Source organism: Peromyscus maniculatus, chromosome 6, assembly GCF_049852395.1.
Source record: "Peromyscus maniculatus bairdii isolate BWxNUB_F1_BW_parent chromosome 6, HU_Pman_BW_mat_3.1, whole genome shotgun sequence".
In the NCBI taxonomy this organism is placed as follows: Eukaryota; Metazoa; Chordata; class Mammalia; order Rodentia; family Cricetidae; genus Peromyscus; species Peromyscus maniculatus.
This window is the reverse complement of record NC_134857.1, coordinates 102,147,581-102,175,277: the sequence shown is the minus strand read 5'-3', so window position 1 is coordinate 102,175,277 and position 27,697 is coordinate 102,147,581. Positions and strand designations below refer to the sequence as shown.

The 27,697-nt window shown below is 36.7% G+C and overlaps 1 protein-coding gene across 2 annotated transcripts in view; it reads left to right on the top strand.

The window, feature by feature from the left end:
• Fnbp1l (formin binding protein 1 like) overlaps positions 1-27,697 on the top strand; it is an 82,308-nt gene that overhangs the window by 41,347 nt on the left and 13,264 nt on the right. For both annotated transcript variants that reach the window (XM_076574902.1, XM_076574901.1), the window contains exons 3-9: positions 7,494-7,547; positions 8,815-8,962; positions 9,894-9,956; positions 15,499-15,603; positions 18,915-19,043; positions 20,963-21,109; positions 22,092-22,295. In XM_076574902.1, the coding sequence (XP_076431017.1) occupies positions 7,494-7,547; positions 8,815-8,962; positions 9,894-9,956; positions 15,499-15,603; positions 18,915-19,043; positions 20,963-21,109; positions 22,092-22,295 (850 nt within the window). The remainder of the gene's footprint in view (positions 1-7,493; positions 7,548-8,814; positions 8,963-9,893; positions 9,957-15,498; positions 15,604-18,914; positions 19,044-20,962; positions 21,110-22,091; positions 22,296-27,697) is intronic.

Here is a 27,697-nt window from a genome sequence, read left to right as displayed (position 1 = left end):
AGGTTTATAGGACCTCATTGACCAACAACTCTAAAAGAAGTAACCCATTCCTGGCACTGGGCTTTTTATTTGTTAGTCTCTAGTGTCTAGTAATAGAAATGTATTGGAATTTTGATGGGATTGTATTGAATCTTTAAAATACTGGTAGGGTGGCCATTTTCATAATACTAATCCTGCCAATCTACGAGCATAGGAGCTCTTTCCACTTTCAGTTTATTTTTTCAGTGTCTTAAAGTTTTCATTGTACAAGTCTTTCATGTCTTTGGTTAGATATATTCCAATAAACACACACACACACACACACACACACACACACACACACACATACACACACACACACACACACGCAATTGTGAATGACATTGTTTCCTTGATTTCTTTCTCATGTTTGTCATTTGTATATATAAAGGCTACTGAGTTTGTGTGTTAATTTTCTCTCTTGCTGCTTTGCTGAATGTAATTATTAGCGGTAGGAATTTTCTGGTGTAGTCTTTACGGTCTTTTAACATAGAGTCATATTATCTGTGAGTAATAAGACTTTTGCTTCTTCTTTTCCTGCTAGTATCCCTCCATCTCCACTTGTCTTACCATTCTAACCCATTACTAGGTTGAAAAGGAGTTGAGAGAGTGGACATCCTTGTCTTATTCCTGATTTATTGGAAATGCTTTGAATTTTCTCCATTTTGGATGATGTTGACTGTGGGTTCCTTGTATGTTGCCTTTATTATGTTTAGATATCCCCTGCATCCCTGTTCTCCCCAGTACTTTTATTATGGATGGATGCTGGATTTTGTCAAAGGCCTTTTCTATAACTAATAAGATGATCCTGTGGTTTTTCTTCCTTAATCTTATTTATGTGATTATTTTTGTCAATTTACATTCTTGAATTCTGCTCCCAAGTATTCTGAGAATTTTTGTTTCTATGTTGAAAAATATGGGCCTGCAAATTGCTTTTTCCTCCATTTTTTTGTTATTGTTCTTTGGTTATTGTTATCAGAATACTGGCTTTGTAAAAGGAATTTGGAAATGTTCCTTCCTTTTCTATTTTGTGGAATAGCTTCAGGAATATTGGTGTTCATTTTTCGTTGAAGATCTGGTAGAAATGTGCACTGAATCCATATGGCCTCCGCCACTTGCCTAAGGAACATGTGTCTGGTCTGCCTTTCTGTGCCCCTTCCTGCACACCTCCTTCTGATAGAGAGTCCCAACTAGAGCTGGAAACCCTTCCTCCCCTGCCACACATGCTTGTACTCATCCCTAGCAGGAAAGCCGGACTCCCCCACTTCAGTTCCACCTGTGGTAGTTTGAATGAGAATGGCTTCCATGGTCTCATGTGTTTAAATACTTGGTCTCTAGTTAGTGGAACTGTTTGAGAAGGATAAGGAGACCTGGCCTGTTGGAAGAGATATGTTACTAGGAACCTACCTTTGAGATTTCAAAAGATCCAGGCCATTCCCAGTCTTTGTCTCTTTTTCCTATTTGTGGATCAACATGTAAGCTCTCACTCAACGCTCCCTGCTACCATATTTTTGACCATTACTTGAACTCTGGTCCTCTGAAACCTTGAGCTCCAGGTTAAATGCTTTCTTTTATAAGTTGCCTTGGTTATGGTGCTTTATCATAGAAGTGGCAGAGTAACTAAGATACCACCGATTTTCAATTTGTCTACCTGGTCCGTTTTCTGGGCAGATACCAGATTTTCCATGCCAACTATACTGATCCTCTTTGCAAGGATCCCCTTTCTCCAGGGTGGATCAGTAATCCACACCAGCACTCAACCCATCTCTGCAACATGCCTAAGGAACTTCCTTCCATTTTCCCTTCTCAAAAATACCCTTTAGGGATCCCAGACTCATAGCACCAATTTTACCAGAGTCCACTCTGCCCATGGAAGAGTCATAAACACTTCCCCAAGACTCCTGAAGATTGAAAATGAGGATCCTCTTAGCTCTATAGGTCTCTTCCTGGGCTTAGAAACTTCATATAGCCAGACCTGAGCCTGAACTACTCCCGAAATCCTATTTGAATATCAACACTGAATTGCCCAGAGATAGAACCCTAAACCCCATACAACTGGCGAACCACTTGACAAATTGGAGTAACAGGAAAAAGAGTTTCAGACACGCAGTCAGCAAAAGAGACAAGACTTCTATCCAAGAGACAGAACCAACAACCTCAACTTCAATAGGTCCTACTGCAAATATACAAACAGGAGTAACCAAAACAAGTGTCCACCAACAGTTAGTACTCCCACAGTAATGTTCCCTAAGAAAAGTGTCTTAGATGAGATGATGTATAAGACAGTGACTTCAGAGTAGCAATAATAAACATTATCAAAGAACTCTGAAGAGAATATAAAATTCCAGAATGCCAACCCCCAAAACATATTTGAATGAAATAATGGAAATAATTCAAGATATGAAAACAGAATTTATTGAAGAGATAGAATCTTGGAATGAAAGCCAAAATGAAATCTTAAAATGAAAAATTCAGGAATTTAAACAAAAAAATCAGAGGAAAGTCCACAATGTTAGCATTTTTTTCTACAAGTTTAAAATTTCTATTATAGCAAAACATAAGTTCTGGAAAAGTACTCACCAACTTCTTTAAGAGTACTTGTGTCTAGTGAGAGGAACTGGAAAGGAACTCAAGTTTATGTTAAAATGGGTGAAGTGGAAGAAAAAATATCGGGTCTTAAGAACAATGTAAAGGAATTGGATCACTTAGTCAGAGAAAATGTCAAATTCAGGAAAACCCAAGAAGGGAACATACTGGAACTCTGAAACACCATAAAAAAGACCAAACCTAGGAATAATAGTTACAGGAGAAGAGACCCAGGTCAAAGATGTAGAAAATATTTTCAACAAAATCATAGAAGAAAATATCCCCAATCTAAAGCAAGAGCTGCCTATCAAGGTGCAAGAGGCTGTAGAACACCAAATAGGACCAGAAAAGAAAATGTGGATAAAATACACATGGACATGGACACACACAGATAAAGTACCCCTATATATCACATTTATTATACTTCTGTAATATATTGTATATATAATAGTTTGTGTTTCCATAAACTCTTGGTCTATAGTACCTTATCAAAACATGTCCTCCATACAGACTGACAACTTAGTCTGTGGGCCTTTGAGAGATAAACATTCTGAAATATAAGGGCAGATTTTTCTTGAGATTTGCTTAAAATATTTTTTTAGTTTAGAAACAGCTTGAATATTTTATACTTAACATGTGTAAGACAAGTAAGTCAGTTTAAGATTTATTTGAGCTAATAAGCATATTCAATATGAAAAGCTGAATTTATGAACTTAGTAACCATTTTCTCCTTTGCTAACCTCAGGCATTCTTAGAAGACCACTGAAATTAACTTCTTTGAGGGAATCAACCATATTGAATGTTTCATTTAATAGTTTTTAACATGTGAAAACAGTGTATGATGATTCTAACACAATTAAATTTGAGTCTTTTTTTCTAGTTCCTCTCACTAGATGTCTCAGGGTTACTATCGCTATGATGAAACACCGTGGACCAAAGCAGCTTGGGGACAAAAGGGTTTATGGGCTTATGCTTCCATATCGCTGTTCATCATGGAGGGAAGTCCAGACAGGAACTCAAACAGAGTAAGAGCCTGGAGGCAGGAGCTAGTGCAGAGTCCATGGAGAAGTACTTGGTCCACATAGCTTGTTTGCTCAGCCTGCTTTTCCAGGACCACCAGCCCAGGGGCGGCCCCACCTATAGTTGGCTGAGCCCTCCACCATGGATCACTAAGTAAGAAAATGCTATATGGACTTGCCTACAGCCTGATCTTATGGAGTCATTTTCTCAATTGAGGCTCCCTCCTCTACAGTGACTCTAGCTTTTGTCAAGTTGACATAAAACAACCCAGTACACTAGATAGGAGTACACTAGATAGGAGTATTCATAAAAAGTTGATGTGTGTTTTCCAGAGCTTATATTTTGTTACAATGGGATTTTTAATTTGGTGGAAAATGCTAGCACTGTGGACTTTGCCATAGTTTTCCCATAGCAGAATTGGCTTGAGTTGAGTCCATTGTGACTTGTGTATAGTATCTGAGGTCTTCTTCCTGTCTTCTTATCTGTTCTCTTTCCTCAGTAATTAGATTTCAGATTAGTGGTATTTTGCTATGTTCCAACTATGTAAAAACTTGGGAGGTTAACCTGTTAGATTCATTTCAAGCGTTAGAAGCTCAGCTTAGATTGGGTTAATCAAAGGAACGAACTGACTGAGTCATGTGACTAGATTATCTGTTGATCTAATTACACAAAGAAGTATTTAGTAGGATAGTAAGGTCTGTTGTAAGCTTCAGATATCTAGTGTCTACCTCCCTAGCAATGGGATTTCGGGTGAGCCTTGGTGCACACAGCTGCTTCTACATGAGAGCTTGAGATAGAACTCTGGTCACCATGCTTCACAGCAAGCATTCAGGATCTAGCCATCCCCAGAGCCCTATACTTTTAGAGCATTGTTATCACACAAATAAATTTTGTACCCATCTCCAGTAATTTCGTCCTTTTCCTGGTTTGGGCAACTACTAATCTATTTTTGTCTCTCAATTTGCTTATTCTACTTAGCTCCTAGATCTGTCATCGCTTTCTCAGATCTTCCCTTTTTGGGTTCTCTTTCAGAATGACTGTAGGTTTTACATAATTGCTAGTTTGATAGTTATGACTATTCTTTTTCTACCATTCTAATACCTAGAATAATAAGTAGTACTTAATAGTTTTGCTGGTATTTAGGTGAACAGTGAAATTAATCTAAGTCCTACAATGAGTTTGGACTATGTTCCTAGTACTTAACCATTGGTTAAGAATAGTGTTTATTAATATGACTTGGGTTTTTTTTCTATGTTCCTCATTTGTCCTTTCTACCCCTGTACTCATCATGCTCTGGTTCATTTTTGATGTGCCAGCAAGATAGAGCCCTCTCTGAGTTCTTCATGAATTTCTTTTCTTGCTTCCTGCTCTTTGCTCATTATACTTTCTCTGTTAGAATTCCCCTCAAGGCTTTCCAGTTTCCTAATTCCTATTTACCTCTTTAGGCAAAGTCAGAGAATTGGAAATTTTAGTCTATCTTCTTTTCAGAAAGCTCTTCCAAGAGCTAACTGGTTTCTTCATGTGATATTGCTTAGAAATATCTATTTTATAGGTATAGATCAGTAATCTTACCTGTTAAAATGATTGTGCATATACCTGTATAGTTACTTAGAAATTGTGTGTATGTGTTGTGTGTGTAAAATACGGTGATGGTTAGTTTCAATTGTCAACTTGATACAATCTAGAATTACTTGGGAAGTGAGTCTCAATTAGAGGTTGTTTAGATATGGTTGGCCTGTGGGCATGTCTGTGAGGTTGTCTTGGTTACATTAATTTAGGCAAGAAGGCCTGACCATGGTGAGTGGAAGCACTTCCTAAGTTCGGGTCCTAGGCTGTATAATAGGGATGAGATGAGCACAGGCATTCCCACATTTGCTCTCTTTGCTCTTGATTGTGACTGTCTAGCTGCTTCAAGTTCCTGACTTGATTTCCCCACAATGATAGACCGTAACTTGGAATTGTAAACTGAATAAACCCTTTCTCCTCTAAGTAATTTTTCCCCCAGGGTATTTTATCATAGCAACAGAAATGAAACTAAAATGACTAGTGTAGTATGTAGTAATTTCTTAAATATTCATATTTTGATAAAAATCACAGGTAATACCTAGTACTTTGACCCTGTACATTCTAATAACGATTGATTTCTTGATGACAGACTGAACTTGTACCTGTTTTTTCCTTCCTTGGTGGTGGCTTTTCTTCTTTTGTTGTCGCACCCTCCCTGTGTCTTTATCACAGCACTGACCATGCTGCACTTGGTGATTCTGGTGTACACCTGTTTTCTTTCCAGAGACTATCTCCTGAGCTTGGGTACACTTCATTGGCAGTTCTAGTACATAGCACTTAACTGTTTGTGCAATCAATAAGTTTAACTGGGAAAGTGGGATTAATTTATCCTATTCTGAAAATAATTAAATGCTTACGTTTAAATCATGATGATAGACTAGTTTTTTTTTTTTAATTTTTTGTTTTTTAGTTTCCGATCCATTGTGTACTTAGCTTTTAGAAAATACAGTATAAATTAAATACCAGGAAATATCTTATAAAGGGGGATTTTTTTTTAATGCAGTCATTAGTTTTTTTTTAATTTTTGATTCAACAGACACAGAATTACTTTTCAGAGTCTGTGGGGATGGAGAGATGGTTCAGTGCTTGTTCAATTCAAGCATGAGAATCTGAGTTTGAGTTCCCAGAACTCATATAACTCTGGACATGGCATCTCATGTCTGTAATTAAGCACTCTTGGGACAAGATATGAGCTGGAAACTGGAGACCCTCCAAAAGTTAACTGGCCAGCCAGCCTGGTACATGCAGTGCTGAACAAGAGCCCCTCTCTCAAATGAGGTGGAAGGGGAGGAGAAACAGCTGATTGTTCTCTGACCTCTACAGGTGTGCTGTAGCCCACATGCACCTGTACACACACACACACACACACACACACACACACACACACACACACACGAATGTTAAAAAATCTGGATCTTCAGTGGTCTATGTGTTGTAAAGCAGACATATTATATTTATTATAAACACTAAAGCCAATGTCTTATCTCAGTTACTTCTCAGAAATCTGTGGAATAGGTACTGGTGACACCATATAGGAATCTAAGGAATAGATAAATTGATGTAAATTGCTCCAGGTCATATAAACACCATGCAAAACAGCCAAGATTCAAGTGCACATGACCCCATCTAGCTCCAAAATCTCTGTGCTAGAATCTCTTATTTCATAAGTGTGAAATAAGACAGCATTCTAAAATAAGAATGTTATGGATAGACATGGATGTAGGCACATAGAGTAACAAGTCAGAATGTAATTATTTTCCTAAAGAAAGGGATAAGGGTATGGTTATTGGTTGACCACTTCTTTAGCATGAAAGCTGCCCAGCACCTTGAAGGGGGGTGGGGTGGAGAGTGGGGGTTGGATGTTGAGTCACAGGATGGTTTTCATAGAAAAATAGCATGGTAGAGAATGGTGGCCAGCTGTTCCTTCATCCCCTTAGTCAGCATCTGTTTATATTTTGCCTTAGTTAATATTAAAAATATAAGATTTGTTAAACAGAAGAGTGATGGAATTTCTCTCGAATGTCTTTGTTCCATCACTCAGTTTCATATACTGAATATTGTTTTTGTATTGTTCCTCTCAGTTAATAGCATAATCTAATTGTAATTACAGTACCGTAAACAGAAATAGTGGTAATATTCTAAGAACGAAGTGTAAATGATGATCATATTATATTAATGTTTGCTGATGATCATGTTGCTGTTCTCAGTGTTTTACATCCAATAGTGTTTATGAAATTAGAAACTTCGAAAGTATTTTTATTTTGAAAGTATTGTTTATAAAATTACAACTTTTCTTCCTATAGAAATCTGGTTAAGAAATACTGTCCCAAACGCTCATCCAAAGATGAAGAGCCAAGGTAAATCTAACCTGTTAGTTACTGCATGTTAAAAATATTCAGAACATATATACACTTCATTACTTGGTAACATATACTGTAATCGTACATGTTTTTCTTTAAAGTTTACTTTAATAAAAACATCACAATGGACTACTATTTATCTTCTGAGGATAGATACTTTAATGAACTTAGTAGTGTTTTATTTTTGTTTTGATGTGGGGTGTTTTGGTTTAAGGTTGGCTTTTTGTTTTTTGTTTTGTTTTTTTTTTTTTTTAAGAATAATCGAAAGAGGAGTTTCTAAGTAGGATTTAGAGCAGGATTTTCCTTGAGTTGTTTAGTCTCCAGAAGAAAGGCGTGTTTTCCCACACGCCTGTGTGTGTACTTGTCCCTAACTTTCTAAGAGTTTTGCCTTGCAGGCAGTGAAAACTGCTTGGCTTATTGATTTAAAAGGATAATGAAAAGTGATGAAATTTGGGGGATAATTTTTTGAGTCCTGAATAAAAGGCTTTTTGGATGGAAGTCCTAAACACGAATATGCAGGTGGTTATGAACCACAGAAACTAAATGAAATTAGACTCAAGCTTTTGTATATGCATTGGTTCTTAGCATTCTTAAGGGATCCCTGTTTGAGCTGTCAGTTTAAGATAGTGTTCCTTGGTGTGTTCCAAGTAGATATATACATTTTAACACAGTAATTTTCTTTGTTTCTCTCCTTCCCTTCACACACATTTTTACCCTTATTTTTGCCCCCTTTATCCCGCTTTGGTGCCAATCATAATGGTACACCTCCATTCAGGATGTGGGCAGGCATACAGGCAGCTGTATCCAGAGCTGATAGCAAAGTTGTTCTGTAGATCAGCCATCAAGATGCATTTGAGTGGTATGATTGGCAGGTTCTGTCCTCGAGAACAAGCACATCATCTCTGCAACAGGTTCAGCTGCCAAGCCTAGGAATCCACCCAAGTGATTCCCAAGCTCAGGCCAGTCAGTTGGCAACCTAAGAGATTCCACTATGTCAAAAGAGCCTGCAGGTAGTATTCTTATTATATTTTGACCCCCAAATATTCCTTTGTTTATAAATTAAAGGCTATTTAAAGATACTTAAACATGTACAACTTAAGCTTAATGCAGGATATATATTATCCATATATAGTTAAATTTAGAACAAGTAGCTAACATTTAGGTTGAGTGTATTCAAACTTGCTTTAGACACCAAAAATAACTCACCAAAAAAATTGTAATGGAAACAAAAATAAGTCTTATTATTTTAAATGTGTTTTGCCAGGTTTACTTCATGTATCGCCTTTTTTAACATCCTTAATGAGTTAAACGACTACGCAGGACAGCGAGAGGTAGTTGCGGAAGAAATGGCACACAGAGTATATGGTGAATTAATGAGATATGCCCATGATCTGAAAACTGAAAGAAAAATGGTAATCTTTTTAATTTTTATAGAATTACAACAGCTTATAAAATAGTTTCAAACAAATAATTATTTTTCTCTTTAGAAATATATGTTCAATAAAAACTGGTTTCCTATATTACTGGATTTCTTTTATTTAAAAATAGTGAGATGAGCTGTGTGGTGGTGGTGTACACCTTTAATCCCAGCACTCGGGAGGCAGAGGCAGGCAGATCTCTCTGAGTTCGAGGCCAGCCTGGGCTACAGAGTGAGTTCCAGGAAAGGTGCAAAGCTACACAGAGAAACCCTGTCTTAAAAAAAAAAAAAATGAGATCAGAGTATACTGTGAAAAAAAATTTCAATGAAAAAGAAAAACTGTGAGATATGCTTACCAGTTTATGATCTGTTTGAATTTAAAAGCAGGGTTTGGCAACATACAGTCCACAGACCAAACACAGCATGTCACTTATATTTGTTTCCTAGATCCCATAAGCTAAGAATACTTTACATATTTAAGTGATTGAAAAAAGAATTAGAAACTACTCTTGGACATGTAAAATTATATAAAATTTGAATTTTACTGTCCCTGAAGTCTAATCTGCATTCATTGGGTTTGATCATTCCTGCAGCTGCTTTTGTATTGTAGGGACAGAATACCATTAGACTTGTAAACCTAAAAGACATATTACTTGTTATCTGACTTTTTATAGAAAACTTCTATTGAAGATGATCATTATTTTCTTTAATATTATGCCTGTTTTAAAAATTATTTTAAAAGTTTAAAGTAATCTATAAGATGTATTTTAAAGAAATTTATTTTATTCTCTTTCTAATCTCTAGTTAAAGATGCATTATCTCTATATACATGTATTATTTTATCACCTTCATAAAAATGAAGTGAAGAGCCTTTTACTTAATAATAAGTGTAATTATTTTTGTTTGTTGATGGTTTTAATCTTCAGCATCTCCAAGAAGGACGAAAAGCTCAACAGTACCTTGACATGTGTTGGAAACAGATGGATAATGTGAGTTACAGTATTTTCATGGTTAATCAGAAAATGTACATTCTTTACCTCCGAGTCTAGTATTTCTAGTATTGTTCATAACCTGCCATTTGTTTTGTTGTGTAGTAAGCAAGAATATAAATGGAGGATGTGAGCTCATTTCCTTTCCGTTTTTCCCTGTGTAAATACTTAGACGAATTCTCTAGTCTTCATATCATGGTGTATGTTAGGGAAATTTATGCAGTATCAAGAGGGGCTTGGATTAGTAGAAACAGATTTCTTGGAAGACTATTTGCCTCAGAGGAGAGACCAAGACTGTGGTTCTTGAACCTTTTTAACACTGTGTTTCTCTTGGCCTTTTTTTTTTAGCATTGTGAATACTGAGGAGCAAGGGCTACCTTATAGGAAGTGTTTCTTGTAGCTACCTGTAGTCCTACATTTCTCTAAGCTCCTAACTGTAGAAAAAGAACTGAATAGGACAGAGATAGAAAACATACTGTCGACTTAGAATTTCCCTACGGTCCTTGATAATGTGGGTTTTCTTAAAGGTTTTGATAAATATAAACAAGGTGTCCATATAGACACTGTAGTCTTTTCTTTACTGGAAATGCTGGATTGAAAGACTGTTGTACAAAATAAATAGTCTTTCTAAATGTTCAGGTTGCCAAGTGATTGGCTCTTTGCTAGCATTTTTATGATAGATACTATATTCCTTAAGAGTTGTGCTGAAAAGTTTTTTTTTTGCGTGTGTGTGTGTGTGTGTGTGTGTGTGTGTGTGTGTGTGTGTGTGTGTATTTACTGTTTAGATGTGATTGTCAGTAGGACTTTGAGGCAGAAATTTTGTAAGTGCGTGTAGGATACACTGGTTTCATGCTGTGCAAATCTTTGGTATTTTGAAAGCTCATGCATATATTTGCCATGTTTTTTATATTTTCTTGTTAACATGCATATTCAAAACTTAAATTCTATTTTAATCACCAGTGCTGTTTTAGAGTTCATAGGTACATTAATAGTCTGTTTTCATTTTCTTTTTTTTTTTTTTTTTTCTTTTCTTTTTTGGTTTTTCAAGACAGGGTTTCTCTGTGTAGTTTTGGTGCCTGTCCTGGATCTTGGCTCTGTAGACCAGGCTGGCCTCAAACTCAATGAGATCCACCTGGCTCTGCCCCTCGAGTGCTGAGATTAAAGGCGTGCCCCACCACCGCCCAGCTTCAATTTCTTTATAATTGGTTTCACCAAGACTTTAAGGGAGGACTTTTATTTATTAAATTTCAAATTACTGTTGGTGGCATCCTTAGTTTCTGCCATCTAATAAGTGAGAGACTGTGTATTTTCATTTGCACAAAATAACATACTCCTATACAAAGGAGATTCTGGTTCCTCTAGAAATGGCTGTTGACACAAATCTGTTGACAATATGTGCTGACTTGCCTTTAGAACAGTTGGCAGTTATTAAGAAAAAGTTGCAAAGGTCATAAGAAAGAAAGAACCATTATAAAAATAAGGTATTTCAAATGTATGTATTTTTTAAGTGATTAACAGTATTATGAAAATAAATTCAACCCTGTGCTTGTACTTTTCCCTATATGTTCAAAACTAAATATGACATGGCTTTTATTTTTTGTGGAGCCTACAGTTAATGAAAGAGACTGACTGGTATAATATATGTGTAGAAACAAGTAGAGGATCCTGTTTCCTAATTCTTTGTCTTTCCTTTGAGTCAAAACAAAATTATAGAATTCCTAATGTGTTTGGCATAATTGAAAGGAGCTATAAGAGACTGAGGAAAATAAGGAACTGGAAACAGTTGAAAAAAAACATTGGAAGACAGTTATTGCTCCCAGGGTGAACAACAGCATTTAAACTGAGGACAGAAGAAAATAGACCTGTGAAAGAGGTCTTGAAGGGATGGTCAGAACTTAGGAAGATAAACATCAGATGCTAGGCCTGCCAGTCGGGAGGCTCCAGATGACAGCACACACGTTTCTAAGAACAGCCGAGACACAGCGGCTCCAGGGGTCAGTAGTGGAGTGATGTCACAGCGCTACATGTAGGGGTGCTTATGCCACTCGGACTGTGTTGGGTCTCACTCTATAGCTTTGTGCCTTATGGCAGGCCTTGAGCCAGGCAGTATATCCTTCTTTAAGTGGCTCCCAGAGGCAGGAGAAAAGGAACATTTCTTTCCTCACTGTCCTTTTTTATCAAGGACATAAACTGCCAGAAAACCCCAGCAGACTTCCTCCTAGGTGCCGTTGATGAGCCTGTGGGGAGCGTGGGACCGCGAGCCACAGCTGTGTACAGCCTTTGTGTATTGAGAGGGAGGTTCTGCTGAGCAGGAGAAGGGAGTAGATGTGGTTTTCTGTGGATACTTTTTATTCATTTGTACTCACTTGTTTGTGCTTGGCTGTTTCAAGAAAAGTATTTTTTAACAAATAAGATACCTAATATAAAACACTTATTTGTAAGTAGCTTCAATTTGTATCAAAATTATTAACCCAGAGCCACTGGCTCTACAGTGGGATTGGGTAAAATACTCAAGTCTTGGCCGGTCGGTGGTGGCGCACGCCTTTAATCCCAGCACTCAGGAGACAGAGCCAGGAGGATCTCTGTGAGTTCGAGACCAGCCTGGGCTACCAAGTGAGTCCCAGGAAAGGTGCATAGCTACACAGAGAAACCTTGTCTCAAAAAACCAAAAAAAAAAAAAAAAACTCAAGTCTTCTGCTTTCTTTTTCTAGGTAATTCTCAGAACACAGATAGCAAGGCATTTTCCAGGCAAGGACTTAGAAGACGCTTTCTCTGGGAATTGACAAGGAGAAGTGGGGTTGGGTTGAGGGGAAATAACACAGGGAATTTCCAAGGAAACTACCTGGCTGTTTCATTCTAGAGGGAAAGACCAGGCTTAGCCGCCCCACCTTCAGAGTTTTTAATGGGCGTTTAAAATAAGAGCACATATGAGGCTGGAGAGATGGCTCAGAGGTTAAGAGCACTAAAGCTCTTCCCAGAGGTCCTGAGTTCAATTCCTGGCAACCACATGATGGCTCACAACCATCCATAAGGAGATCTCATGTCCTCTTCTGGCATGCAGGGGATACATGCAGTCAGAACATTGTATACATACATACATACATACATACATACATACAGCACATAGCCAAAGATCTCCAGACAGAGACCACACTAATATATAGCAAAAAAAGCAACTTAAAAGAAACAGCAGTGTGGGGCAGTGGTGCACACCTTTAATCATAGCACTGGGAGGCAGAGATAAATGGATCTCTGTGAGTTCAAGGCCAGCCAGGACTACAAAGAGAAACCCTGTCTCAAAAAACAAACATACAAACAAAAAAATAACAATAATGTTAATTATAAGGAGAAACAGCAGCTATGAAAGGTACAAAGCTTAAAAACTCAAAGCTGGTATTAATTTTCTCTGTGAAGTAGAGGGAATCCTATATCCATGGAAATAAGGACAGGTACCATTAAAACGGTGGATGTAAAGAACAAAAAGAAGGGGCTGGAGAGATGGCTCAGAGGTTAAGAGCACCGACTGCTCTTCCAGAGGTCCTGAGTTCAATTCCCAGCAACCACATGGCGGCTTACAACCATCTGTAGTGAGATCTGGCGCCCTCTTCTGTATACATAATAAATAAATAAATCTTTAAAAAAAAAAAAAAAAGAACAAAAAGAAGTTCATGGAAGGAGAAATGAAAAATCCATTAGATCGATAAAATTGACGTCTTTCAGAAAGTAAAGTAAAAGAACAGAGGTTTGAAACTGAAAACATAATAAAGTTAGAAGATTTCATTTAGCAGTTTCCTTTTCAAAATAATAAGCATTTTAGATATAAAAGAAAGTCATAAGTAAGTCCAGAAAAAATGTCTTCAAATGTAAAGACGTGAGTTCCCTGAGAAACACATTTACTCACAGCAACACAATGATGCAGCAAATAAAATAAGCATGCCTTTTAAAATGAATCAGGAATTAGAATGGGATTGAGTGTATCCCAGTCTGCTTATATAGAAACCAGAAAATAATGAACTGGCAATGGTGGCAAACACCTTTAATCCCAGCAGTTGGGAGGCAGAGGCAGGAGGATCTCTGTGAGTTTGAGGCAAGCCTGCTCTACAAGTGAGTTCCATGATAGCTAAAGCTGTTAACATGGAGAAACTCTGTCTTGAAAAACCAAACCAAAACCTCAGGGAAAATAGTACAATAGTATTGTTAAATTTCTGACAGAAATTGTTTCCAACTCTACTCAGCCAAAGTCTGTTAGTTAAAAGTGGTGGTAAAGGCCATAGCCTGTCACAGGAGCATGAATTCAGAAAGCTTCAGTGTGGTAGCAGGGTAGGGGGTGGGGTGGGTGCTATCAATAAAAATATTTCTAGCTTCAAAAATAGTATTTTACCAACTTTCTCGGAAGCTACTGCTAAATGTGATCCGGCAGAATGATAGTGAACCTGACGGATCCAAATAACAGAGGTGCAAGACATCCTAGGGAATATAGGAAAAGGAAACCCCATGAAAACAGTTATGCACTGGGATAGCTGGTATGAGTTCAGACTTAAGCAGAAGAGAAACCCACAGGAGAAACTGAGCACAGAAAACAAACTGGATAGAATTCCTAATGTTAGGGTTTACTGTGGAGAGATTTAAACAATGTGGGAAGACTCGGGTTAAATTACAACAAGTATATATTGAAAATCAAACTTGTGTGCACATTTATATATTCATGCTTCTGTCATAAATAGCTGTTAAATTTTTCATTTTTTTTATGTGTATGAGTGTTTGCCTACATGTATTTATGTACGCTATGTGTGTGCCTAGTGCCATCAGAGGGCAAAAAACGGGTGTCAGTTCCCTAGAATTGGAGTTACTGATGGCTGTCAGTCAACCTCCTCTACTAGAGCTGCAAGTATTAAACTGCTGAGCAGTCGTAAACAGCATTTTAAAAGTCATAGTAGTTTGAATTAAAGTTGGGTGCGGTGGCACATGCCTATAATCCTAGCACCTTGAAGGCTGAGGCAGGAGGATTAAATGTTCAAGAGCAAGTTGGACTATACAAGTGAATTCCAGGCCACCTTGGGCTACATAGTAAAACCCCATTTTTGTTTATTAAAGGAAAAACACAACACAAAACCAGATAGGTTTGTGTCTGTTCTGATAGTATTTCTGAGACATCTGACAGAAACACATAAAACTATTTTGAAGGAACATTTCCACATCTTAACTATATTGTTGGGGCCTACTGAGAAAAATGGAAGCAAGCAGCAAAACCAACCAATGAAGATTTGTTTATAATTTCTCCCCTTTTTTTGGACAGACAATTAGGTATATATTGAGTATTAATCATGTCTGTTTTTTCTTTATTGTCAAAAACTAATACCTGATAATTAAGACACATAAATTCTATAACCAATGTAAATTAGTTATAGCAATACATTTAATTTTCCAACTTAGAAAGGACAAATTTTAGTTACAGTGTTCAGATCATTTTTACATCTTACACACACTGGTAGCATTTAAGTTACTAATCAAATGAGATAAGTTATTTTCATTTTCTTTACAGAGTAAGAAGAAATTTGAAAGAGAATGTAAAGAAGCAGAGAAAGCACAACAGAGTTATGAAAGACTGGATAATGACACTAATGCAACCAAGGCAGATGTTGAGAAGGTAAGAGACCCAAACCTGCTTCTCAAATAGATTGTTGCTGATGTGTGTTACTGCATACAGTCAACAATCCTACATTGAGATGCAAATATGACATGCATGGACGCAAGGCACGCCTTTCATATCAGTGTTATATCTATCTAAAACATGTAGATATTGCTTACTTGAAATGGTATGTATTGTCTGAGAGAGAAAGATGGTAATATAATATCTTAGCTGCATTCAAAATGCTCAGAAAAAAACAGTGGCTACTAGGACTGTTTCTTCCCTACTCCAAAACTGGATCGAAAGACTAAGACATATCCATCAAGTATACAGACTGGGTGTGATTGAGTAGGCCTCTTCAGCAGCTTTGCCGGAAACAGGCATTGAGTTGGCACATATTCACTTCTTGAATGTCTTGTCTCTGATTCTGAGCTGGCTATTCTGCAGTGTAATTTGTTGGTAGGATTTTCCTTGTAATGGCTATTAACTTCTTTGACATCTGATAGAGCGCAGCTGGTTGCATGCCCCCCATCCCAGCTTTAATATTTCCTTATATAGGTTCTATATACCTATGTTTCGTATTTTTAAGCTACATAGAAAAAGTCAAATGCATTTTTCTTAAAAATTTTGTAGGTATTTTAGCTTGTTAGATATTCTCTACTTGTAGATAAACAGATTTCTCCAACTGATCCACATAGGAAATAGCTTGAATTACCTTTATCATGTTACTTTCCTTTGGCTTCCCTCTAAGTTTTCAATATCCCACTTAGGTCCTTCTCTGAAATATTATCCTGGTTTGGTCAGATCACTTCTCATTTTGATTACCTCCCTTGTCTGAGCACTAAGTTCTTGTTCATATGACCTGACCTGAGTCTATGTGAATCCAGGCAACCATGTCGTTTGAACTGACTCCTGTAGAGTCATGATTATTTGGAATCCTTGTCTTCTCACTTGTGTGTTAATATGAGGATGTGTATTGGAGAAATTATTTTGGCCACTCCACGTAGTTAAAAGGATATTTATTTAATGGCGTAACTCACAAATTAAGTAATGGGTAGGTCGCAGGGTCTGGGGAAGGTGTATTGCAGTCCAGCGGTGTTCTCCGGAGCTCTGCACAGTCCACCTTTCACCGTTCAGCATCCCGGCACAGAGAGAGCGCACAGAGAGAGCGCTGGCCCATCCAGGCGCCTCCCCTCACCCCGCCTCGTAGGCATGACAGTTGCCAGAGTCTCAATGGGGGTTGGAACTTCCAGATCCAAGCTGGAATGGCTACCCACTACAGATGTGTCTCTCATAACTTACACTGAATTTTAGATTTGTATGGACATCTTTATCCATTATTAGCTTTGAGCCTATTAAAATTTTCATATCCTAATTTTGATCATCTAGTATAATTTCCTCTACAACATTATGCCGTTTCTGCAAAAGGTACTGTTTTGTACGTGGGAGACTTCTTGAAGGTTAGCATCCATTCTAAACACTGCTTTGAGTCATCATCAAGTAATGGTTATTCACATTTATGTCCCAGGAATTTAAAGCTGCTTGTTCTGTGGACTCCACCTAATAGCTTCCTTTTGTCCACAGAGATTAGTTTAGCATCTGCTAGTTAACTTGGTCTAACTTTTTCCCAATTTTGGTGTTCCTGGTTTAATGTTCATTATGTGAAGTCCCTTTATTATTAGAAAACTTAACTGTTTTAACTTGTACCCATATTCCTTTGTACACCCTGCTGTAACTTCCACCATAGCTCATGGGACTCACAGTTGGGGGGGGGGGGAGTTTCCCAATGGGTCACGAGGACTTAGGGCTAGGATATTTGGAATCTTTGTCCCACTGTGGTTTGTGGTGGATAGAAAAAAGGGGATGTGTAAATAAATGTGTACTTAGGGTTCCAAGTTGGAACTTCAGGTTTAGTTTTGTTTCATTTTTTTCCCTGTAGAAATACTTTGGTTCATAGAATTTAGTTTACATAGTACTTACTTACAGCAATCTTCTAATAAGCCGTAGATTAAATAGGGTTTGGTGGGCTTATCTGAGATCTTGGCTACTTTGCTTCCCTGGTCAGTTTGTTTGAGTTAAAAAGATACAGGTACAGACTAATGTTAGGCAAATAACTGCATCTGTAGAAACTAGAATCAGAAGAGTGAGGGATAGGGTTGGGAATGGAGATAATGCTAGAGGACACGTCTAGCAGGATAAGGCCCTTAATTTCAAACCTTAGCAAAAGAGAAGAAACAAAATAGTGAAGCGTACTCCCAGTGTGCTTTGTAATAGATAGCCCTATTATATTAAATGTGTTTTTTTTTTTTTTTTTTTTTTAAAGACAGGGAATGTTTTATTTAAAACCCATCAGTGAGATGGACAGCTTGGGTCTATGACAAATCATTCACGTTTAAAGCATAAGTCAGTAACTGTATGAAAGCACACATTGCCACATACAAATTAACTGATCAGACCACAACTTTCTATGTCGGAACAGAATAACTTCCCTATAAAAGCAGCACCTTATATTAAATGTTTTGTTCCTGTGGACGATGTAAAGTGGCTGCACGCGCGCACACACACACACACACACACACACCTCTACCTACACCATCCCACCCTCCCCGTTTCCTCTTCCTCTTATTGCTGTGTTGTGTCCAGGTTGCTATGGAACTCTGGTGATCCTCTCTCCTCAGCCTTGTGTGTACAGGAGACTACTGGTGTGCAGTGTTGCATGTGGGAGCCAGTTCTGACCTTTTTTCTTATTGTTCTAGACCAGCTAGGGCAATTTTTTTAGCTCATGCTCAGTGTGTTAGAACTAACAGTTTTATGTATATTCTCATTAGTGTTAATAGTATTCCTTTGATTTTCTGCAAGAAATTGAATGCAGAACTATTTTAAATAATTACCTGTGGTGTTTTATAGAGATGGAAACATGTTGAATATTATATTATTGAAAACACATTTTAATCATTATATATATCTACTATTTAGTTTCATATTCTAATAGGGTAAGGAAATATTTCACTATTTTTAATAGTTGAAAATATTCCTGGAGGTATTTGTTTTTCTTCTCTTCTGTTTATAAATGTGCTGTTTCAAGACATAATGTCATTTATTATTTTCTGTGTGAATTTTGTAAGTAGAGACATACAGAATTTTGCTTATTAAAAAGAGGACTGTTATATAGGGATATGAGGATTCTTGCTACAAGAAAACCATGTATGATCTGGGAGCATTTTCTTTAGCTGTTGGTTTATCTACTGACAAAATCTAGCTTTGGTATAATTTTCAGGAAAATCAATTAATTTGTTCTTAGTAATCATTTAGACCAATTTTGCCTGTAGGCCAAACAGCAGTTGAACCTTCGTACACATATGGCTGATGAGAATAAGAATGAATATGCTGCACAGCTGCAGAATTTTAATGGCGAACAGCACAAACATTTTTATGTGGTAATCCCTCAGATTTACAAGGTAAGTTCAGTCTAGTTGAGTTCAAAGAGATTTTTTTTTTTTTTTTTTTTTTTTTTTTTTTTGAGACAAGGTTTCACAGTGCATCCTCCCTGGCTGACCTGCCCCTTCCTGTCCAGGACTGGGATTAAAGGAATGCACCACTGCTTTTCTTTTCTTTTCCCGTTTGGAAATAAAACCTAGGATATTACATGATCCAAGAAAGCATTTTACTACTATGATTCAGCTCTAGTCCAAAAACTCAAGTATTAAGTCTTAGAAATTAAAAATATTTCTAAATTCACTAGTTGCTAAGATTGGTAATAAAGTAGATGTCCTTATTTTTTTTTTAAAGCTCTATTTATTTATGATGTACACAAAAGAGGGCACCAGATCTCGTTACAGATGGTTGTGAGCCACCATGTGGGTGTTGGGAATTGAATTCAGGCAGGACTTCTGGAAGAGCAGTCAGTGCTCTTAACCTCTGAGCCATCTCTCCAGCCCCAGATGTCCTTATTTTTAAGCCACAGACTTTTCTGTATATTATTAATGTTGTATTTAAAACTCACTAAGCCAGTGACACTTTTTGATATAAGTTATAGCACAGTAGGAATAAGTATTTTGACTGTATAAAGGGAAGTAACTGAGACTGGATATTGTAATCTGTTCACCTAGAATTAGGATTTAACCTTTTTTTGACACCACCCTAGAATCAGTGACATTAATGTACATGGCAGCGGTAAGTCTTCTAACATGTTTTTATTGGCCTGCCTTTTCTGTCTGTCTGCCTTGCCATCTGCTAGGATCTAGTTGTATTGTAAGGCCTTGGGCTTGCTTGTTAGCTCCATACGCCATCACTTAATGATAGCTGCAGCAAATAATGAATCTAGACGTTTTTCATGAGGGCTGAGGTGCTGCTTTCTCCAGAAAGAAGATAAATTAGAAGAAAGGGAGTTAGGGAAACAGTGCTGGATGAGGGCAGATTCTGGAGAAAGAGTGTCACCCAGTGAGACTGTCTTTCATTTGTAAGGCAAGCATACAAACTGGAGTTGGACTAGAGTTGGGTAGCAGTTCTGATCATGGAATCCAGAGCAGCAAACCTGTGAATCCTCTCTGTGATTGTATTAACTGACCAAGTCTTCACATTCTGCAGCAACTGTAACTTAGAAGTAAAGTACCCTTTGTTTTTGGAGGCCTCTTTAGAGCTTGCTTAGAGCAGTTTTGCCATTTTGTAATCTTTTTTTTATAAAAACAAAACAACAACAACAAAACATAGGTTTCAGAATAAACCCCAGACCTTAGAAAGAAACAACAAAAACCAATGTGAAGTAGAATTTGAGAAGGTGAGGAGAAAAACCAGTGCTGGCTGAGGGCAAATGTGCCAAGATGATTAACTTTATGAATTTGCTCGCCTGCCTCGGCCTACTTCCCATAGTGAGTTTGTGCTACCTTGGTCATGTGACTTACTGCTTTCCTCTCATGTCCCCGACTCTGAGTTGCCAACTGTGGTAAGGTCTGGGTACCTGTTTGTGTGCCATCAATTATGAATACTTCATCCAGCTAGTACTGTGAACCAGCTAATGAGTACTTCTCCAACTTGGGTCTTATGGCTAATTGTGGTAAAAAAATAAATAGTGCTAGAATTTGGTTTTCAAGTGGGACATTTCCTGAAAGCGTGAAAGGACCCCGACTGAAGAGGAAGGGCGGGAGAGCTGTGGCGCAGAGACCTGGTGCCGGCTGAGGAGTGTTGGAGATGCTCATGACTGTCAGTAGTAAAAACTTTGTTTTAGTCTCCTTTTATTATTTAACAGGCCTCAGATTGCAAGAATTATCAAGTTTATATAAAAGTAATAGGGAAGAAATCTGTCTGGGGAGGTCATTAATTGTTCTCCTTCAGACTAGAACATTCAGTTTCCTTCCTTGTTTGAATTCTGGATTATTAGCAACTACAAGAAATGGATGAACGAAGGACAATTAAACTCAGTGAATGTTACAGAGGATTTGCAGACTCAGAACGCAAAGTTATTCCTATCATCTCAAAGTGTTTGGAAGGGATGATTCTTGCAGCAAAATCAGTTGATGAAAGAAGAGTAAGTACTATATAATTTTCTCTGAATTAATAAATGGGGTGTAGTTCTGCAGTTGAAGTTAATGAAACGGTTTCCCGGTCTTTATTAAGAATGAAGTAACCTAAGGAATACTTAGTTCTTAATTATATTCTGTGTGAGAGAGCCTTATGTAAGTTAGATTGCTACAATGAGTTGAACTCTAAAATTCTGATTCTTTAAAAGAAACTTTGCAGCCCTCTTCTTCACAGTTAATTTTTTAGTCTAATCCAAGAGTATAACCTTTTAACTGTGTTTAACTTATAGTGTTATTCTAATGAAAGTTTAGAGAAGGATGTGGTTAGATCAATCCAGAACTGTCAGAGTTGCCTTCAATGCAGGTGTTACTGCTTGTGCTGAGCAAGAAACAAAGGTGTGTGGAATAGTGACCATGAGGAGGAGGAAGAGGGCATCAGGAGTCAAGGATACAACACAGTCCTGTTCTTGAGGACCTAAGGACACAACACAGTCCTGTTCTTGAGGACCTAGATCTAGAAACATCACAGCTTAGCCAAAGTGTAGCATAGTGTAGATCTGGTTATTTCTGAGTAAATGCTGAGTGAGTCACTAAGAAGCATGGGCAGGCAGACACTGACGTTCCAAGGGGCTAGTGAGAAAAAAGAACTAGTCTTGGAGGAGTGTCAGGGTATGTGCCCTGTACTCTAGTCTTCACAGAACATCATTCAGTCAGTATTAGCGAAGAGCCTACCTTTAACTAATTGAATCCCTAAATTTAAAAGGGGAAAAGCTTTTTAGTTTCTTTCATTGATAGTTCCAAAGTGTGTGTGTTACTTTTTCAATTGGGATTAACATATTGAATGCAGTAGGGAGAAGTTATATTCTTTAAACCTTTGGTGATTACTGTAGATCTATTACTTTAAGCCGCCATTTGAAAAAAAAAAAAGGTTTGAAAGTTAATGTACGGTGATCAAATAAAATGCTTTAAAAATGTGTTTCTTATTTATAGGATTCTCAAATGGTAGTAGACTCCTTCAAATCTGGCTTTGAACCTCCAGGAGACTTTCCATTTGAAGATTACAGTCAGCATATTTACAGAACCATTTCTGATGGGACCATCAGTGCATCCAAACAGGAGGGTGGCAAGATGGATGCCAAGTCCACAGTAGGGAAGGCCAAGGGCAAACTGTGGCTCTTTGGGAAGAAGCCAAAGGTAAAAACCCAGAGTCCCCATGTGCTGATCAGACTTACTTAGTCTGTAGTTAAGTTGGGTGGATAATAATTACCACTAATAGAAGAATAATTTCATTCAGCTTAAATGATTCAATTCATCTTTCACTATTTAGAAAACAGTACCTTAATGTTGAGCAATTAATAATGTGGAAGTATTAACTAAGTTTAATATCTAGTTAAATTACATGTTTTTGAAATTTCTTTGCATATCGTTTGTCAGAATTCTAAGGCAATGTTTTACTATTACTACTTACTATTACTACGGAAATTTTTAGTTGCAATGAATGATTAAACTCACCAATAATAAATGTCAAGTTAGATGTTATAGTTCACACTACTATAACTTTTTATTATCCATGTGCAATTTTAATGAGAAGGGCTCAATGTTCTTGGTTAACTTCAGCTTTAAGAACCTCTAGTTACTAAGAGAATCTTAGTCTCGACTTCTTGTCAAACCCCAGATTTTGATGTGCTGTTAATTTTAGGAAGCTAAACATAGCTTAACACATGAGCAAATGGAGTAGATGAGTATTTCATCTTTGTGTCAACTTAGTGATTGTGCCATACCAGTAAGGGGAGATGCAGTCCTTCAGCCTGGTATGCTGTACTCCTAGAGTACACTTAATTGAATTCATTGTGTTGATCTTGGCATGTGAAGGTATAGAAAACTCAAATTACCTATCTTAAGTATCTTTATCACATTTGTAGATAATGTGGGCTTTACCTATGCTTTTAATAGTAATGTCTAGTCATGAAGGTGAACAGTGAGACCTGCTTTGGTCTCAGCAGAGTAGCTAGAGCGCTTAGAGAGGTACAAATGCCTACAGAGACAGCCGAGAGGAGAGCTAGGGACGTGATGGGGAGCTGCTTGCCTATTTATGGAAATTAGATACAGTTTTGGAAGAATTTTCTGTGATAACTTTAACTATAGCGGCTGCCTTTATCTCTTGACAACTACAAGTTAAATATAACCCTTATAGGAATCCATTATGGTGCTAATATGCTAGAATCCAGAAATTTTTTAAATCTAGGTTATATTGTTCTCTCTAACATAATTTGTATACTCTATATTTTTAATCCAGCTTGTTAAAAAAAATGAAATCATATTGTTTAAAAGTAACTGACTTTTAATAGATAGTTTTGGCAAAGCTATGTTTACTCTATTTTCATAGAAAACTTTATTTGAAGTGTATTTTGTGAAAAATATGTTGCCAGAAATAGAATTTTCATTTAGGAAAACTATTCACGTTTGGCTTATTGATTCCTTTCTTTATTTCCATATTAGCCACAGTCCCCACCCTTAACCCCTACTAGTTTATTCACATCCAGTACTCCTAATGGGTCCCAGTTTCTCACATTCTCCATTGAGCCCGTGCATTATTGTATGAATGAAATAAAAACAGGGAAGCCCAGAATTCCTTCTTTCAGAAGCCTCAAAAGAGGGGTAAGTTTAATAATGGGTTGAAATGCATGATGGCCTAATTGTGTGTGTAGTGTGGCTTTTTCAATACTCTCCACCCTCATTATAAGGCTCTCTCCTATAAATACAGAGTTTAAAGTCACCACAGAATTAAGTATAGCTGCCCTCAAGTAAAAAACAACTCCTCTTTATAACATTTGAAATGTTCAACCATAAAACATGGTATTATAAAGAGGGTGCTGGGTACAATCATATTTTAGCTTTTTTTGTTTATGTGAAATCATATGTCCACCATTGTCTTGTAATGTATTTACATTTTTAAGACTTTCAGTAATTTGTCACTGGACTTGCTTTTGTAATGACTTGTCACTAATACTGACTAATTCACCTACCAATTTTATAGTCTTGTTTTGTTGACAGTAAAATGTCAAACTTGATTTTAATTGCCCTACTTACTTTAGACACTTAAAATATAATTTTAATACCTTGATAAAAAACTAAAAAGTCGACGTGGTAGTGGAACACACCTTTGTAATTCCAGCACCTAGAAGGCTGAGGTGGGAGGATAGAATTTGAGGCTAATCTCGGTTGCATATGGAATTGAAAACCAGTCTTGTCTGTACAGAGAAATGATATCTCCAAAAGCAAAAAAGAAATTTTTTTAAAAAGATAATAAGTATATTAAATATAAAGTGTTATACGTTAAATAATATATTAGAAGGTATCTATTAAATTATAAAGCCTATAAAATATTTAAGTAGTATTAGTAATGTTCATGTGGAATTTGTTTTCTTGAACAACAACAAAACCATTTTACTAGGGTTTTTCCTTTATTCTCTTTTTTAATTGACTAGCCTTAGACATCTGCTGTTCCTAAGAGTCCTCTACAAATGGAAATGTATAGACTAGTAAATTCAGATACATTATTAAGCTGTCTTTTAGCAATGACTGTTACACTACTAATGAATAGTGATATTCCATTATATTAGTAAGGCCAATTTTTTTTCTTGGTTCTAAAGATTGAGCCTAGGTCTTCATGTATATGAAGCACTTACTCTATCACTAAAATGCCCTCCTAGCCCCTAATTTTTTGTTTTTATGTTTGATTTTTTTTTTTAAGTAGCGCTCTTAATTACATAGCGATAATTTAAGTTAATTTATAAGATTTTTGGGCATTTGAAAGACATAGATGTGATACCGTATTTACCATCTGATTATTAACAGTAATAGCGTGCTCTTTCCTTTCTGTAACTTTTCCCAAAATTAAAATGCATTTTAGCCATCTGAAGAACAAAATCTCTTTGTTTAGGGCAAGATCACATTTTTATCTAACCATTAAGACAGTATGAGAAGCTTTGCTGATGGTAGGAATGCAGAGACTATCCCTGTGTGTCTTCCTTTCCACTGCAGCTCCATTCCCCTCACCTCAGCTAACCGGATGTGGGTATAGAGGGAACGGATGGCCTTTAGAAAGGGCCCCACAGATGAATCTGTGGTTTATGACAAGCATCCTGGCTGTCAGTTTGGAAAGCTGTTTATGCTTGCTTGAGAGATTTTACTTGGGATTTCTTTTGCCATAGTTATGAGGTAGAATTCCTAAGTTGATTCTCATAGATATATGAAGCAAATTTAAATTATAAGGGAAAAAAATTAAAGTAGTTAGAACTGTAAGGCCTGGAGGAGAATCTTAAATGTGTGACATTCTTATTGAACAATTAGCAGCTAGAATCTTAGAACTGCAGCACTTAAAAGTTGTTAGCTTGCTCATTATTCGTTTTATTTTCATATGCTACTTTAATTTAAAAGTCATAAATTGTTTTTATAATTTTTGAAAACTGAAATCTGTTCCACATCTTGGTTACCATAATAACCACGAAGAAGGCAGTGTGCAAGGTAGAAACTAGGACAGATGAACCCAACTAGAGGATTAGAGCAGGGTGGAAAGTGTTTATCTTGGGATTGAGAAATTTTTATATTTGACCAATTTGATTGGTCTTTGGAAGTTTACTAGGTAATATTTCAAAATTAATACTAGAGACAGATTTTTTTTCCACTTAAGAATTCCACGAGGAAAGTAAACCTTAATAAACTGGTATTTTTACATGGATTTCAGTCCAGTAAGTTTACAATGTAGGTATATATACTCACTTTTAAAGAAAAACTGGTGTATGCATGCAGTGTCATAATTAACAATTTGAAAAACGTTATATCAGAGCAATGATTTTGGGTTGACAGTGGTGCCACTGGAGCTGTCCTAAAGTAAGGTTCTGTAATGCCTTCTGTGACGTCAAGCTCTGAGCTTCAGTGACTCTTTGGGAAATACACCCAAATTTGACCGCTTAATACACATATTAACATTTTTTAACTACTTTCTTTTTCATAGACATCCCATTTTTAAAGTAATAGAATTACCTAGCTTATAATAGCAGTTCATGTTTGTGTTTTCATAATCTTAAAGAGGCTTAGAGTTAGTCTTTTAAGCTTGTATATATTCAGAATATAGTTCCCAGGGTTTTGGCCTGTTTAAAGATGAAACTCACCTAGTTAATGTTAGTTCTCCTGTACTCTATAGTGCCTTAAGATGCAGTGATTATATGAAATTTTCTAATTTGTAAACCATTTCTATATGAAGCTCTGGTATTTTTGTGTTGAACATGTACTACTTTTAAACAGATTATATTTGTACTATATTTACAGAGAACTTAATTTTCAGTGAACTATAAATTTATTTTCTGCTTGTTAGTAAAACTACACAATCTAAAACAGAAACATTTGATATTTCAGGTATAATTATTTTGTTTTCTCTAAACGATTAAAATATGCATTAGGAAAGTAATTATATCACTGAGTAATGAAAATTAGTATAAAAGATATGGCAACTCATTTGACTAGTTTATTCTTTCTCATATACAATTTTGTTAGTGTTTAAAGAATACTGTTGAATATCTTCCTTAATTTAAACCTTTCTATTTTTCTCACTGAATTTTGTGATAGTAAAATAAATTGGTATTTTTCTTCTTTAAACTACTGACAGTCTAAAGAATGTTAAGCTTAGTTTAGAAAGACAATGGATAACAAATGTCATCTTTTCGTCATAATCATTAATACACATGGCCAACTCATCAGAGATAAGGGGTAGATATTTTTACTAGATATTTATTAAATTTCTTTAAATTTTTATGTGAAATTTTATCTGACATCTATTTTACCTTTCCTGAAAAGAACATTATGATTTAGAAAACAGAGAAAATGCATTTTTTTATGAGGGGTCCTGGGGTTTGAACCCATGGCCTTGCACATGTGAGGCAGATAGCCTGCCACTGACATGTATCTCCAGGCCCCGAAATGAAGACAACATTCTAAGACTTGCTAATGTGATAAGTGTGAAGACTTGTAAGATACATATTCTAGGCCACTGTGTGTGTGCGTGCGCGCTTGTGTGTGTACTCATGTGTGATACATTTTGTGCCATTTGCAAAATCCTGTTGTCAAAGTGGTTTATGATATTTTGATTCTATAAGAGCACCTGTAGTTGATCTCTTCAGACTCTGTTCATATCTTCTGAAAGAATAATCTTTATTCAGTTTGCTAAAACTGAAGTTACGGATTTAGTGCTGTTTTTCAGGCACATGGATTTCAGAATGAAACCTTAAAAATAGAAAATTTATTTTCAAAGCAAAACCTAACCTATATCTTTGTGTCTACTAAGTATGTAGAGAGAATTTCGTACAGGGTAAATCATTTGTTATTTTTATTCTAAAAAATAACACCTTAAGAATGTTACCTTTGCCGGGTGGCGGCGGCGCATGCCTTTAATCCCAGCACTCGGGAGGCAGAGCCAGGCGGATCTCTGTGAGTTCGAGGCCAGCCTGGGCTACCAAGTGAGCTCCAGGAAAGGCGCAAAGCTACACAGAGAAACCCTGTCTCGAAAAAAAAAAAAAACCAAAAAAAAAAAAAAAAAG